Raw genomic sequence first — 14,722 nt, 5'->3', positions numbered from 1 at the left:
TTAACTATATATAGTAATATATTTATAACAAGATAGTAGTAGTACATTTTCTAATAAATGATAATTTGGTAAACATCATCAAGTCTTTCTTTATTTCTTAAATTTCGTGTCTGGTTAAAATATGTCACATAAAATGAGACGGAGGGAAGCGAGTATAAAATTTCATTATTTTTTTTTTCTTTTTGGTTTTCACTTCATATTTCTCAAGTTATACTTAACGCCACGTATATTGAAATCACCTTTTTAGTAATTTTTTTTTACTATCTTTTTCCCTATATATATAAAATGCCACGTAGGTTGACAGCTGGAATGCACTCGTGTGGTCAAACCAACAACAGGGTAAACAGTAAAAATAACTTTTGACACTTTCTTAAAATACTCCCAACAGTCAAAATTCAGCTCACCATAAACCCTATCTCTTTCCTTAAATAGCTTTCATTTTCCACCTCAACATCTCCGAACAACAATGGCTTCCTCTACACCCCCACCCCACTGTGCACTCACTACTTCTACTAAACCTTATACCCACCCCCCTTTACCCCACACCCCACACCCCCACCCTCGTCACCGTCAATGGTCCTCTCAAAAGGTATCCTTAAACCGACCCCCTCCTCCTTCCCCGTTTGACCCGATTCGTTCTTCAAGATCCGATTTCACTTCCGACTTCTCGGGTCGACGCTCGACCCGATTCGTTTCCAAGTTGCATTTCCGAACACCCAAACTCAACAACAATGCCAAACACTCTTCATTTGCTCAGGCAGCTCTACAAGAGCTCGTTAACGGTAACGACAAAAACGACGTCCTTTTGGATGAGGTGTTGGTGAATTATGGGGGTAAGTTCAATGGGGCTGATGATTATACGTTCTTGATAAGAGAGCTAGGGAATAGAGGTGGATGGGAAGCTGCTATGCGATGTTTTGAGTTTGCTGTAGGGAGAGAAAGGAGGAGGAATGAACAAGGGAAGCTAGCGAGTTCGATGATTAGTATACTTGGGAGATCAGGGAAGGTTGATTTAGCTGAGAAGGTGTTTGATAGTGCAGTGAAGGATGGCTATGGTAGTACGGTCTACGCGTACTCCGCGTTGATCAGCGCATACGCGAAGAGCGGGTATAGCAGCGAGGCGATTAGGGTGTTTGAAACGATGAAAGGTTCGGGCTTGAAGCCGAATTTAGTGACTTATAATGCGTTGATTGATGCTTGTGGGAAAGGGGGAGCGGATTTTAAGAAGGCGTATGAGATGTTCGAGGAAATGTTGAGGAATGGGATACAACCGGATAGGATAACGTTTAATTCGTTGCTTGCTGTTTGTAGTGGTGCTGGATTGTGGGAGAATGCGAGGGGTTTGTTTAACGAGATGATTTATAGAGGAATTGATCAGGATATATATACGTATAATACGTATTTGGATGCAGCGTGTAATGGGGGTCAGATAGATGTTGCTTTCGATATCATGTCTGAGATGCACGCTAAGAGTATTTTGCCTAACCAGGTAACGTATAGTACTGTGATTCGCGGGTGTGCAAAGGCGGGGAGGTTAGACAGAGCGTTGAGTTTGTTTAATGAGATGAAGTGTGCGGGGATAACGTTGGACAGGGTTTCGTATAATACTTTACTCGCTATATATGCAAGCTTGGGAAGATTTGAGGAGGCTCTTAACGTTAGCAAGGAGATGGAGAGTATGGGAATTAAGAAAGATGTTGTTACTTACAATGCTCTTCTCGATGGGTTTGGCAAACAGGGAATGTATGCAAAGGTTAAGCAGTTGTTTGTGGAGATGAAAGCGGAAAACCTTTCGCCCAACTTACTGACGTACTCCACGCTGATCAGCGTGTACTTGAAAGGAGGTCTGTATCACGACGCGGTAGAGGTGTATAAGGAGTTCAAGAAGCAAGGTTTGAAGGCAGATGTTGTTTTCTATAGCAAGCTTATTGATGCCTTATGTAAAAAAGGCCTCGTGGGGTATTCTTCGTTGTTGCTTAATGAGATGACGAAGGAAGGGATACAACCAAATGTTGTTACATACAACTCGATAATCAATGCTTTTGGTGAATCAGCAAGCAACGAATGTGGATCAGACAATGTCGCGCAGATTGTATCCGCGAGTTCTCGGAGTAAGTGGGAATACACTGAAGAGGATAGTATCATTAAGATTTTTGAGCAATTGGCTGCTCAAAAGTCGGCTAGTGGGAAGAAAACTAATGCCGAAAGACAGGACTTGCTCTGTATTCTGGGTGTCTTCCATAAGATGCATGAATTGCAAATAAAGCCTAATGTTGTCACGTTTTCAGCAATCCTGAATGCTTGCAGGTATAATTTCCTTTCCTCCTAGTGTACCATGCATTACATTGAATAATCGTACTTTCAGAAAATAGTGCTACTAGAATCTGTTCGAGGATACAAAATGCGCATGCACCAGTCTGACTTGATGCAGTGTTTGTCCTGAATGTTGATTGGCTAGTATTTGTCTGCCTATGAATGTTCAACATGCTTGTTGTTCTCAGTTGAAATGCGGTTACGGACTTTTAAGACTCTTGCTATTTTACCTGAAACAAAGTCATCCTTGTTTGACAAAGTTACCCGATGCTTGTGCTAGGGGAAAGTAGCAGGTACCCAGTGGAGTAGTCGTGGTGCGCTCTAGGTGTTTGGACACCACTTTCGTTTAAGAAAAAAAGCAGAAGAAACTTCCCGACTGTTTACACTTAAAATAGAAATACTTTTCTCATTCTAATGAATGAAACCTTATTTTAAGCTGGATTATTCAAACATGTAAAGAGCTCCACTGACCATATCTTGTACAACGAAGTTCATACGAGAGTTGGGTGAGAGAGAGAGAGAGAGAGAGAGTTTTGGCCTTGGAGACTACTTACTACTTGCTATAACTTCTTTTATTACCTGAAGTGCTTTGAGGACTTCAGTGGTAGGTTTTGGGTGTAGTTTAAGCTGTCATTGAAGGGGCCCAACTTCCACATTAGAAAAACATACCCAATCTAATGACTTGCTCTTCCACTTCAAAAGTCTTTTGGATTAAGGGTGTTTGGTACGAAGGAAAGTTTTTACCAGTAATTACGTCAATTTTTTGGTTGCCAAACACCAAGACATATTTTCCTCGAAACCTATTTCCATTCTAAGAGCCGGTAGTCTATCGGAAACAGGCCCTCTACTTCATCTGAGGTGGTGGTAAGGACCGCGTACACTCTACCCTCCCCAGATCCCACTTTGTGGGAATATACTAGGTATGTTGTTGTTGATATTTGCCATTCTAAGGGGGGAAAATGACTTTGTTTGCTTATGTTTTTCTTGATAGACTATTTGAAATAGTTTCTATATTTTAGAGACCGGTGGATAGTGAGACTGTTTCTTCTGGACTGTGTTTTCCAGAGTACATTTCTCAGAAAATATTTTCCTTCATACCAAACGCACCCCAATATCCAAATACTTTCATGGAGAGCAGCTTCGGAATGAAATGTGGAGAATGAACAGAGAATTATGTTCTATCAAAAGAATTACACTGGCACAAATTTCCCTAGTAGAATTAGAAGTGGGTGAGAGTGCCAGAGAGAACAAATAAGATATGATTTTTTTGTGGCATTTTGTTTTTGTCTTGCGACTCTTAATGAGCCTTTTGAAGGAGTGCTCAGAAAAGTTGCTACTCATGACTTTAAACATTTTTGTGGAATCCCACTGGACTTGATTGATTCAAATGTTATGATAGAACTGAATGAATTTGACTCTTTGACTAGATATGACGTGTGATTCAAATATTATTGCAGCCGATGCAGTTCATTCAATGAAGCTTCACTCTTACTCGAAGAACTTCGTCTATTTGATAATCAAGTTTATGGGGTGGCTCATGGACTTCTCATGGGTCAGCGGGAAGGTGTATGGGCACAAGCTTTATCTCTTTTCAATGAAGTGAAGCAGATGGACTCTTCAACTGCATCTGCCTTTTACAATGCTTTGACTGACATGCTGTGGCATTTTAACCAGGTAAAACATAAAACTGCGGTTACACAGATAGTGGTTATCTGTTTATGTGTTTTTTTTTTGTTTGATAACCGTGGTGTTCGGGCCAGCCAGCGCGCAACTAGACTAATTCCCATGGGATATCTGTTTATGTGGTGTATAACTCTAGATATTTGCTTCAATAGGCGCAACCATCCTTCTTTAATGGGGAGATGGCTGCAAATAATTCTGTCATCCTCTAAATGTTCTTCAGTTAGAATGGTTCTGTGACTATTAAAAAAAGCATAGCTATACAAAGGGCACATCATTCCAGTATTCATGCTTCTAACTAAATCGCATTTGAATTGATGATGTGTCCTGTTGCTCTTTTCTTGAATATAACCGTGGAATGCTTCGAGGCGCATGATCGAGGGCTAAAGGAAATTCTAATAGAAACTAATTATATGTGAGCCAGCCTTTCCACATCTGGAGATGTATTTTCCTTGAGAAAAAGCAGTTGAAATAATATAGGAAGCACGCACAGAGATGATATCATATCTATCGTGTCATTACTGTATACAATCATCTCTTTCACTTCTGTGAATACGTAACCTCAAGTGTTACTTGTGATCTTCCTCCGTCCATCCATCTGGATCACCTCCCCTTTTCTTGCTCACTACCTGACCTTACTGCATAATTCAGCACTAGTGTCACGAAAGATGATAATCTTTGCTTACTGTTAACTGACTAATATCACCTTTGCATTGCCATAATTTACGAGACTCATATTTGATATCTTATCTAACTTTTTTGCAGAAACAAGGTGCTCAATTGGTTGTACTTGAAGGTAAACGTTCGGAAGTATGGGAAAATACATGGTCCACTTCTTGCTTGGATTTGCATTTGATGTCTTCAGGGGCTGCATGTGCAATGGTCCATGCATGGTTGCTTAGTATAAGGTCTATTGTGTATGAAGGCCATGAGCTGCCAAAGATGTTGAGGTATTTCCTCTTAACGCACTTAGATTATTTTTTTTTCAGAGCCAGACAAACTATAAGGGGTCGTTTGGTTGGAAAACAAGTTATCCCGGGATTAGCTATCCCACCCTCAAGAGGGATACAAAAAACACTACAATCCCGGGATGAGTTATCCCATACATTTTGTCCCAACCAAACATGGGATAAGCTCCTCTTCTAAATTAATCCCGGGATCAGTTATCCTTACCCCTCCTACCAAACGAGTAATGTACATGAATGAAATGTTCAACTGTCCTCTGCAGCATTTTGACTGGCTGGGGCAAGCACAGCAAAGTAACAGGTGATGGCGCCCTGAAACGATCCATTGAAGGCCTGCTCACCAGCATAGGTGCACCATTCCAGGTAGCAAAGTGCAACATCGGGAGGTTCATATCGACTGGAGCTGTGGTAGCTGCCTGGTTGAGAGAATCAGGCACACTTGAAGTGCTTGTTCTTCAAGACGATAGAAGTCACTTGAGTGCCGCCACAAGGTTTGGTCAAATTTCTAATTTACAGGCACTAACATTGTAGTAGTATTCCTAATATTTTGACGGGGAATATGACATTTCAATTCCAGTGTAAATAAGTGTGTAATTATACATATTCCTTTGTTGGGTGTGAAATGTCCTATTCTCTCTTCATTCTAAACTCGATGATGGTCCGCTCGAGTCTTGATCAACAGCCTCTTGCTGAAATGGCATTCTTTTCAATAGAAAAACTTCCTACAAGCCTCTTGTAAAAGAAAACTGGAGATGATTGTTTCATATGTTGGCACCAAAGAAAAAGCAGACAGAAGAATGACAGGGATCTGAATTCTGGACTGTAGAGACTATTTCAGCATTTTGTATCTTGAGCCCCAGGGGGTCTATCGGAAACGACCTCTCTACTTCTTCTTCTTCGGCGGTAGTGGTATGGACTGCGTACGTTTTACCCTCCCCAGACCCCACTGAGTGGGAATTCACTGGGTATGTTGTTGTTGTAGATACTATTTCAGCATTATTTGATCCTAAAACTAGAAAGGTTGGCCAATTTTTATGAACACTGAATAGCTGAAGAGGAGCCTTGGAGTAACTGGTAAACTTGGTAAACTTGTTGCCATGTGATCGGGAGGTCATGGGTTCAAGCCTTGAAAACAGCCTATAGCATAAATGTAAAGTAAGACTGCGTACAATACACCCTTGTGGTAGGATCCTTCTCTGGACACCGCGCATAGCGGTAGCTTTAGTGCACCGGATTGCCTTTTTTGATTGTGAAGCTTAGCTTAGTGGGGGTTTCATTTGTTGCTTGGCTTCCTGGGTTCAAATCCTACTCCCAACAATCCTTTGTCTTGGAGTAATCGATAAAATTGTTGTCATGTTACGGGTTTAAGTCTTAGAAACAGCCTCTTGCATGCAAGGTAAGACTGTGTACAATACACCCTTGTGGTGGGACCCTTCCTGAACATCGCACATAGCGATAGTTTTAGTACACCAAACTGTTCTTTTTTTAAATAACAAATTAAAATAATCTGATAAAAATTATTGAGTTCACCTGATCACATATCTAATATTATAACTCCATCCCTTACTCTTTTGTACCCACTATTTCTTCTTAACAATCTTCATGTGCCTCCATGTTCTTGATAGGAGGTAATTATTAACAATCAAGTAGTTGAGGCAATATACACAATAATCATTTCAATTTTAATTAATACATAAAGAATCAGTCAAATAATCATTAATTTGATTAATTAATTATCTTGAAAAGTTAAAAGAAATGTAATTAGACAATGTAATCTTATCCCAATTCTCAACAAGAAAGATTATTAGGTCTCACTTTTTATAGACAAAATATGATTACAAAATTGCTTAAATTAAGGAGCCTCCTGTTGGGGGAACATGAAGTTAGCTGTAATCTGAACTGCTCATACTCTTCAAAAATGCCTACGAGTGCATAATGAATCTTTATAAAATAGTGTATTTTTGAAGAATTTGACACGGGTGTGGCAAACATTTTTGAAGAGTCCGAGCAACTTAGGCTGTAATAGAGTCCCCCATTTGCATTGGCCCCCCATTTACATTGGCCGTCAAATTTAGAATTTGAAGTTTATGAATTTTAAACTTGTCGTAGGATTCATAGTTTGTTTTACATTTTTTTTTTTGGAACCCTCAGGCAAATTCGTTGTTGTTATCTTACGTATGGATAAATTCGCTCCTGTTCAATAGCTCGCAAACCACACTGGAGATGCAAGCCGCATTAAGCAAGTTTGGTGCGACGAGCTCGACTGAGAAGTTATGAAATACCACTTGTTACACTAACTCTGTCAGCCTTACGATCTATTCGTTTTAGTTACTAGGTTCATAATTAAATACATTATACATATTCAACAAATTTCCAATACAAATATAAGGTTTAAGTAAAAGCTACTGAATTCGTTCAAATCGACACGTACTAACCAAATATTATAGCTCCGCCCATCGGGAGCGGATGCATCATTGGTAATTCTATAATCCTAATTATCCATGAAAAAAGTGTTTTGATATCAGTCATATAACAACTCCATCAATGTTGGAACTAACAACATGACAAAATTAATAGGGGCAAAATGGTAAAGTTATCTTACCAATTATTGTTTTCTTAATAGCTGTGTCATCTCAATTTGGGACGGAGCGAGTATTATGTTTAAAAATTTACTAAAACTGCAACAAATATTAGGTATGAACAGATAAAATTTAAATTCTGAATCTACTTCCGCCTAACTCATATTCACATTAGGTATGCATTGAATTTGTGAAGTTAGGGAAAGGAATAATCCAGGGTGTTTTTCATTCAAATCATGCATGCGTGTGTGTTGTACTAGGGGCGAAGGGATTCATTCCATCCTCCTTCAATGAAAAATTATACTATTTATGAATGATTAAAATTATTTTATATATATATATATATACGATCAGATGTTTAACCCCTTCGATTAGTTTTTCCTCAAATTTTGAATCATCTGAATTGAAATTCTGGCTCAGCCTCTTCTAGGGGCCTATATGAGAGAGAGGGAAAAAATCTGGTGGTGTTTAATTAAGCTATATATATATATACACTTATGGTTGGGGGTGGTGAAGAGAATAATCATGTGGGTTCATGTGCAATACTTAGCTGGAGAACATGCATTTCCTATAAGTCACCACCACAACTTAATAAAAATGTACACTTGGCTTCATGAGATTCATTGATTTATTTTGATCCCATTCTTTTGGAAAGACATAAATAATGATGCCTTAAAATATTTAGCATTATCCTATAATTGGTTTAATGGAATTATCATAACATATATAGCCACACACATTTTGAAGGGTGACTTGGATTAACTGGTAAAGTTGATGTCATGTGACTAGGAGGTCACGGGTTCTAGTCTTGAAAACAGCCTCTAGCAGAAATGCATGGTAAGACTGCGTACAATACACTCTTATGGTGGGGCCTTTCCCCGGACACTGTGCATGGCGGTAAGTTTAGTGCATCGGGCTACCCTTTTTTATATATAGCCACACATTTTGAAAGGGTGCCTTGGAGTAACTAGTAAAGTTGATGCCATGTGACTAGGAGTTCACGGGTTCAAATCTTGGAAACAGCCTCTAGCAGAAAGCAAGGTAAGGCTGCATACAATACACCCTTTTGGTGGGGCCTTTCCCCAGACACCGCGCATAGCGGTAGCTTTAGTGCACTGGGTTGTCCTTTTTTTATATATAGCCACACAATTTGCTTCACAAAAAATTGTCAAAGAGCTACTAGCTACCAACATACATGCCATAATTTCTTGTTTTGAGTACTATAGTTTTCTCTAGCTCTTCTTGATTTTGCTCTCATGGGTGTTTTTTATCATACTCCTAACAAGGGAAAGTGCGATTTTAGCGATAGCGATCCCCTTTTAGGAGGCCAACGCTGTATAAGGAGACAAAGGGTCAGGACGTATAGCATAAGGCACGTCAAAGGCAAGCGGTGTAAAAGCGTTTTAATGAAGAGAAGGGTACGCGTTGAAGGTTCTAGAAGGTCCGAGAATGCGATTGGAAGGAAGGTTAGGGTACTTAAGAAGTTGATTCCAAACTGTAAGGATTCAGGCATGGAAGGGATTTTCAGAGAGACAGCTGATTACATTTTGGCTTTGGAAATGAGAGTTAAGGTTATGCAAGTTATGGTTAATGTGTTGTCATCTTCTAGCATGAAATTTATGATATAATTTCATGTTGTCTAGCCGTTTTCATTTGTAAATTTCTTCAATTTATTGTGTGAAAATCGACTTATATAAAGAAAGTTGCTCTACTTAGCGATTTAGCAGATGTAAGTGATCTTGTTTTCTTCGTTCATTCATCTATGTTTTATACAAAAAATACATCAAACATATGCTGCCACTACATATTTTCTGATAACTTGCTTCAGTTTGCCAGAATGAGACATAAATAGTTGCTTAATGAAAGTGTGTTGTGTAGAGAGCCGCTTACCTCATAGTAAATGCGAACATATCAGTTTATGGAAGAAGGAGATTCGATCCAACTACTAGCCTTCTGCTTTGTAGCGCGCCATTTCTTCATCAACTTATCCAAACCAGTTATGTCACCGCGCACTCCTTTGTCGCCATAGATTTTGGAAAGCACCGAGTATACTGCAGGATGGGCGTGCTCCAATGTGTAGATTCCGTTCGCTGCAATCTCTCCGAGCTCTAGACATGAGTGCAAGCCACAGGCTCCCAGCAATGCCCCCCACACCACCACATCAGGCTTAAAAGGCATCCCATCGATTAATTTTTCTGCTTTCTCAAGCTGACCGGCCCTTCCATACAAGTCCACCATACACGCGTAATGTTCCATCTCTGCTTTCAATCCGTATTCTGTTACCATAGAATTGAAAATTCTCTCACCTTCCTCGACTAGTCCACCATGACCACACGCATATACCAAATTAATAAAGGTAATTTCATCGGGCCTTATACCACTCTTCAGCATCCTCTCGAACTCCTGCATTGCCCTCTCTGCAAGCCCGTGTCTTGCATAACCTCCAATGATCGAATTCCAAGCTACCAAATTCCTTACAGTTATCGACTCAAAAATGCAGAAAGCAACTTCAATGTCACCACATTTAGCGTACATATCAACAAGGGAGGTCAACAAGACGACATCAAGAGGGAAACCAGACTTCAAGATGCACGCGTGAACTTGATTACCCACGAGAACAGCAGAGTAGCCTGCACACGCATCTAAAACAGTTGAGAACGTAAAATGATTAGGACGAGCACCCGAGTTCGACATCAACTTAAACAATTCCAAACCCTTCATAAAGTCTCCATCTTTCACATAACCTCTTATCATCGCTGTCCAAGAAACCACATCTTTCTCACACATCTTATCAAAAACTACCCGCGCTTCATTAACCTTCTTATTCTCAATATACCCATTGATCAAAGTACTCCACGTAAAAAAACTCCTCCTCGGCATCATATCAAACGCCCTCTGAGCCTCACTCGTGCACCCGAACTTCATGTAACCCAAAATCAACACATTCCACGGCGTAACATCTTTGTCCAAAATCTCATCGAAAACTCTAACTAGACCTACATAATCATCCAAATCAACATAACCCCTCATCAATGCTGATCCTACATATACATTAAGACTTAACCCTAAACAAATCACAAGTCCATGAAGCTGAGGGATCAAATGCTTGAAATCAAGATTCAAGAATGAGCTAATCGCTACCGAAAAAGTGAGCTCATTGGATCTTACATCTCCACATCTGTTCATATCTAAAAAGCATCTGTATACTTTATCCGGATTGTTAGCGTTGCGATAACCGGAGAGCATGGTGTTCCAAGAAACGACATCTCGTTGAGGCATTTTGTCGAACAGGTACTCTGCATGTTGGATGTTCTTGTTTTTAAAGTAACCTTTTATGAGGGAGTTCCATGATACGATGTTTGTTAAGTGGGGACTTTGATCGAACAGCTTGCGGGCTTCTTGGAGTTTACCATTTGAGACAAAACTGTTGATGGTTTTGTTTAAATAAACGGGCGAAACGGCAGAAATTTGGCGGGAAAGGGTGAAGGCCCACGGCGTGGGCATTTGGCTCACGAATGCCTAAGGGTGATATAGTAAAATTATCATTTTATTTATTGTTTCTTAAGGTTCTATGAAGTCAAATATGGACGAAGAGAAGTTGAAGAAAATCTAAGATATAAGTCATTTTTGAAAATCTATTTCCTACATTCATGATATCTATATATAATATAAGTAAAAGGTCATATATAACGTGAATTGTCACGTAAAATAGCACATAAGATGTATATATCTATTTATTCAATTTTATACAAATTTACGACATGCATGAAAATTTAAAGAGGACATTTATGTATTATACGACATGCATGAAAATAAGTTGACCTATGAGTGCATATATGATAGAGGTGAAAGAGCTTCCCACTTATACCATTGGGCTAGCCAACTGAATCTCACTTATTAAGTCCTTAGTTTTGATGATTGACGAATCAATTTTCGAACCTGGTTCGCATGGAGCCATGTACAATACTCTAAATGATGAAGCTACAGCTATTCAGGGACCAGGTTCATTAGATCAACGTATTCCGCATCAAGTCAGCATTACATCTGGAAATATATTACCGGATGGCAGAAAATTAATGACAAAGCTGCAACACCTTTTTGCTCCAGTGAATCAAACGAGTCTTAGATTTTCTTGTCTCATATATATTCAACATGTTACAGTAAGAAAACCTAAGCTCTCGTATGAAAAGAACTCTCAATCTCCCTTGAAGCAAATCTTTCAACCAAAGCCTCACTTGCAACAGGAACTGCTCAGTCGTTACTCTTGTCTTAAAGCTCGTGGTGTATTTACATCTTTGTTTAGTGATTTGTAAACATTTAACCTACTTCTCTAGTCCATAAATTGTAGGGTTTTTCACTGTTTGTTTTCTACGTATGTGTTGAGTCAGCTAGAGTGAGTTAGTCAGTAATTGATTCAGCTAGAGTTAGTTGTTTCAGTGTTAGCAATAGAGTTATTGTTCTGGAGTCATGTAATAGAGCTATTGCAAGTCGTTGAGGATTAACAGGTTAATCCGTGAACTATATGGAGTCTGTATTCAAGTTTCTTGAAGATAGTGAAGTAGTTGAAAAATCTACGTGGTAGGTCGTAATTTTACTCTGATCCCTTGAGTAAGGAGGTTTTCACGTAAATATCATGTGAACACTGTTTCTCTTACATTGCATTCTCTATTTACTCTTGTTCATTACTTCATGCGTTGGATAGGGACCAGGTTCCTAAGTTGGTGGGCTACTCGTACAGTCTTTCATCAATAAATTAATTATTAGCAATATCTAGAATGCTGAATTTAAAGCTTATGACTACATCTGTAACAATCTCAAGTGCAGAGTCACAGATAGATAGATACTTGGTTCTTAATATACATATAAAGTGTGAATAAAAATAGCTACCCATGCATGTTACACACAACTCTAAGGAAAGAGCCAGAGGTCCATATCATCATCCAAACATAGCATTTCATCTGGTAATAGTACTTGTGATGGTGTAGTTGGCCAATAATTGTGACAGTAGTACTCATCATCAGTAGGGATTGAATAATCATGAGAAATATTAATTTCATCTTCAAAACTAGACAAGTTGTTCCAAATATTATAACTCGTATTATTATCTTCTGGTGATGAGATGAAATCAGCGTTTGGACATGTCATCATGTTGTTAGGAGAAGAAGGTGGCGTAGTAGGCGATATTTGTTGAGCCAGCAGAGATGGAAGCCATTGATAGAGAAGAAAGTGTCGAAATTGGTGGCTATTATTTACGTCGCAATGAAGCTCTTTCGCATGTTTTTGCACTTTGGTTCTCCAGTAATTTTTTACATCGTTATCACTTCTTCCTGGCAAGTTCTCCGCTATCTTTGACCATCTATCGGTCAAAAAATAAATAAATAAATAATTGTTACGTACGAGTTCAACTTTTATATATTAACATTTCCATCATAATTGAAACTTACCGATTTCCAAAGCGAAAGTGAAGGAGTATAATAAGGAGTTGTTCTTGAGGAGTTATTTTTCCCCGTCGTAAATTTGGTCTCAAATAATTCAACCATCTCAATCGACAACTCTTACCGCTACGCTTCAACCCTACTCGTATATACGTCAGTAAAATTTTTTGGTCAAACACAAACCAACGAAATGAAATATATTACTATACTTTCTTTGCATGCAATGCATAATGGTGCATGATCTTATCCCAACGATGTGTAGGTACGTAAATAAAACGCATGATCTTTTTAACAACATGACATACCAGCAAAGCGAGCGAGAGAATCCCAACGTCCTTGGCCAAGTAAGGAGATGGAATGGATGAGTTTAGAGTCTTCATCTGAACTCCATGGCCCTTTCTTCATCTCCATTGATGCTTCCATATATATTCTCAAATACTAATTGTTATGTTTATATGTTCTAATATTACCTATACACAAAGGGGACTATATATATAAATATAACTTAGGGGTCCGCATGGTATGGTATATACCAAATTATCATACCAAACCGAAATTTTTGATATTATGGTATTTGGTATTTAAATTTTTTTTGGTATATGGTATGGTATTCAATATTTACAAATGACATACCGAAATACCGAATACCATACCGAAATACATATATAGTTACATAAGTAACTTTTATATATATATATATACACACACAGAGAGACACACAAATATAATACTTAGTATTAGTATAAAAATGTTTAGACATTGAAACTTTCGCTACTCTATTTTGATTGAAATGTCTTTTTGGTGTAATTGACTAATAAAAGAAATTGTTTGTACTTCTTTTTCAATATTTCTACATCATTAATGTGTATTTATGATACAATTAAGACGTGCTTTTGAAAATTCGAAATAGTAATACTCTAGCATACGAGTATATATTGTCGAAGTTAAACAAACTATGGTTACCGATTACCATACCGCAAAATACCGAAACCAAACGTCAAAATACCGAACCATACCAAATTAATATGGTATGGTAATGGTATAATGTTTTTAAAAACCGAATACCGAAATTACCGTACCGAAGTTTCAAATACCGTACCATACCATACCATGCCCACCCCTACTTACATATATACATATATATATATATATATATATATATATATATAGAAAGACTTTCTTCTTTTTTTATTATTGTGATTTCAAAAGTTTTAAGATAAGGTTGCATAAAAAGAGTGGAATTCCATGCTAGGTTTGAAAGTGTACGTTCGTTAGTACTAATAAACTTGAATATGAAGAAATGCCTTTGGAAGAATATTTGAAAATGGTCAAACATGAATAATATTTAAAGTAGAAATATTAATGGGTACAAAAAAAAAAATCTAGTACCCGAACTATGACCGAATTTGCTACGACATATTTTAACTTCACAGGGATCCTATTACCTCCGTGAACTCGTTTTTAGCGTACTTTTGTCATCCTTTTTAGCTGACGTGGTACCTTTTATCAACCTTTTTAGCTGACGTGGCACCTTTGACACGTGTGCCTCATTTTATTTAATAAAGATGCCACGTCAGCTAAAAAGGGTGACGAAAATATATTGAAATTGAGTTCACGATGGTAATGGAACCCCTGTTAGAAACTCAGTTGGTTGGCTATCTGAACATGCATCTTCTTGGTGGAGGGTACGTTCCACTCCCCATATTACAAATATAAGAGCTCGTTTGGCCAAACCACAATAATATTATGT

The 14,722-nt window shown here is 38.3% G+C and overlaps 4 protein-coding genes across 5 annotated transcripts; 2 read left to right on the top strand and 2 right to left on the bottom strand.

Moving 5' to 3' along the window:
• Positions 1–388: 388 nt before the first annotated feature.
• On the top strand, positions 389–5,581 carry LOC107855097 (pentatricopeptide repeat-containing protein GUN1, chloroplastic). The gene is made up of 4 exons (XM_016700077.2): positions 389–2,307; positions 3,771–3,987; positions 4,759–4,943; positions 5,222–5,581. Exons 1-4 carry the CDS (start codon positions 467–469, stop codon positions 5,487–5,489), a joined length of 2,511 nt encoding a protein of 836 aa, XP_016555563.2. The 5' UTR covers positions 389–466; the 3' UTR covers positions 5,490–5,581.
• A 199-nt stretch (positions 5,582–5,780) lies between these two features.
• On the top strand, positions 5,781–9,254 carry LOC107855100 (transcription factor UPBEAT1). Of its 2 annotated transcripts, none has more exons than XM_047413366.1 (2): positions 5,781–8,374; positions 8,824–9,254. In XM_047413366.1, exons 1-2 carry the CDS (start codon positions 8,372–8,374, stop codon positions 9,163–9,165), a joined length of 345 nt encoding a protein of 114 aa, XP_047269322.1. In that variant the 5' UTR covers positions 5,781–8,371; the 3' UTR covers positions 9,166–9,254. The 2 variants fall into 2 exon arrangements, with proteins under 2 accessions (XP_047269322.1, XP_047269321.1); XM_047413365.1 differs by having other exon boundaries at positions 5,781–8,434.
• A 194-nt stretch (positions 9,255–9,448) lies between these two features.
• On the bottom strand, positions 9,449–11,041 carry LOC107855087 (pentatricopeptide repeat-containing protein At4g02750). The gene has a single exon (XM_016700071.2). It carries the CDS (start codon positions 11,039–11,041, stop codon positions 9,449–9,451), a length of 1,593 nt encoding a protein of 530 aa, XP_016555557.1.
• Positions 11,042–11,983: 942 nt separating this feature from the next.
• LOC107855098 (transcription factor MYB108) lies at positions 11,984–13,428 on the bottom strand. The gene is made up of 3 exons (XM_016700078.2): positions 13,278–13,428; positions 12,982–13,111; positions 11,984–12,893 (listed from the first exon to the last, which is right to left on the bottom strand). Exons 1-3 carry the CDS (start codon positions 13,393–13,395, stop codon positions 12,446–12,448), a joined length of 696 nt encoding a protein of 231 aa, XP_016555564.1. The 5' UTR covers positions 13,396–13,428; the 3' UTR covers positions 11,984–12,445.
• Between the last annotated feature and the right edge of the window lie 1,294 nt (positions 13,429–14,722).

This window comes from Capsicum annuum, chromosome 6 (assembly GCF_002878395.1).
Source record: "Capsicum annuum cultivar UCD-10X-F1 chromosome 6, UCD10Xv1.1, whole genome shotgun sequence".
Lineage (NCBI taxonomy): Eukaryota > Viridiplantae > Streptophyta > Magnoliopsida > Solanales > Solanaceae > Capsicum > Capsicum annuum.
The sequence above is the reverse complement of the archived record's forward strand: the minus strand, read 5'-3'. Positions and strand labels throughout refer to the sequence as shown.

Coding starts and splice junctions, on each gene's coding strand:
- LOC107855098 (XM_016700078.2), bottom strand. CDS start 13,395: ATGGAAGCATCAATGGAGATGAAGAAAGGGCCATGGAGTTCAGATGAA. Junction 13,112..13,277: donor TTCTCTCGCTCGCTTTGCTG/GTATGTCATGTT, acceptor ATATACGAGTAG/GGTTGAAGCGTAGCGGTAAG. Junction 12,894..12,981: donor CACTTTCGCTTTGGAAATCG/GTAAGTTTCAAT, acceptor TTTGACCGATAG/ATGGTCAAAGATAGCGGAGA.
- LOC107855097 (XM_016700077.2), top strand. CDS start 467: ATGGCTTCCTCTACACCCCCACCCCACTGTGCACTCACTACTTCTACT. Junction 2,308..3,770: donor GCAATCCTGAATGCTTGCAG/GTATAATTTCCT, acceptor ATATTATTGCAG/CCGATGCAGTTCATTCAATG. Junction 4,944..5,221: donor GAGCTGCCAAAGATGTTGAG/GTATTTCCTCTT, acceptor TGTCCTCTGCAG/CATTTTGACTGGCTGGGGCA.
- LOC107855100 (XM_047413365.1), top strand. CDS start 8,372: ATGGTAAGACTGCGTACAATACACTCTTATGGTGGGGCCTTTCCCCGG. Junction 8,435..8,823: donor CCCGGACACTGTGCATGGCG/GTAAGTTTAGTG, acceptor ACTCCTAACAAG/GGAAAGTGCGATTTTAGCGA.
- LOC107855087 (XM_016700071.2), bottom strand. CDS start 11,041: ATGCCCACGCCGTGGGCCTTCACCCTTTCCCGCCAAATTTCTGCCGTT.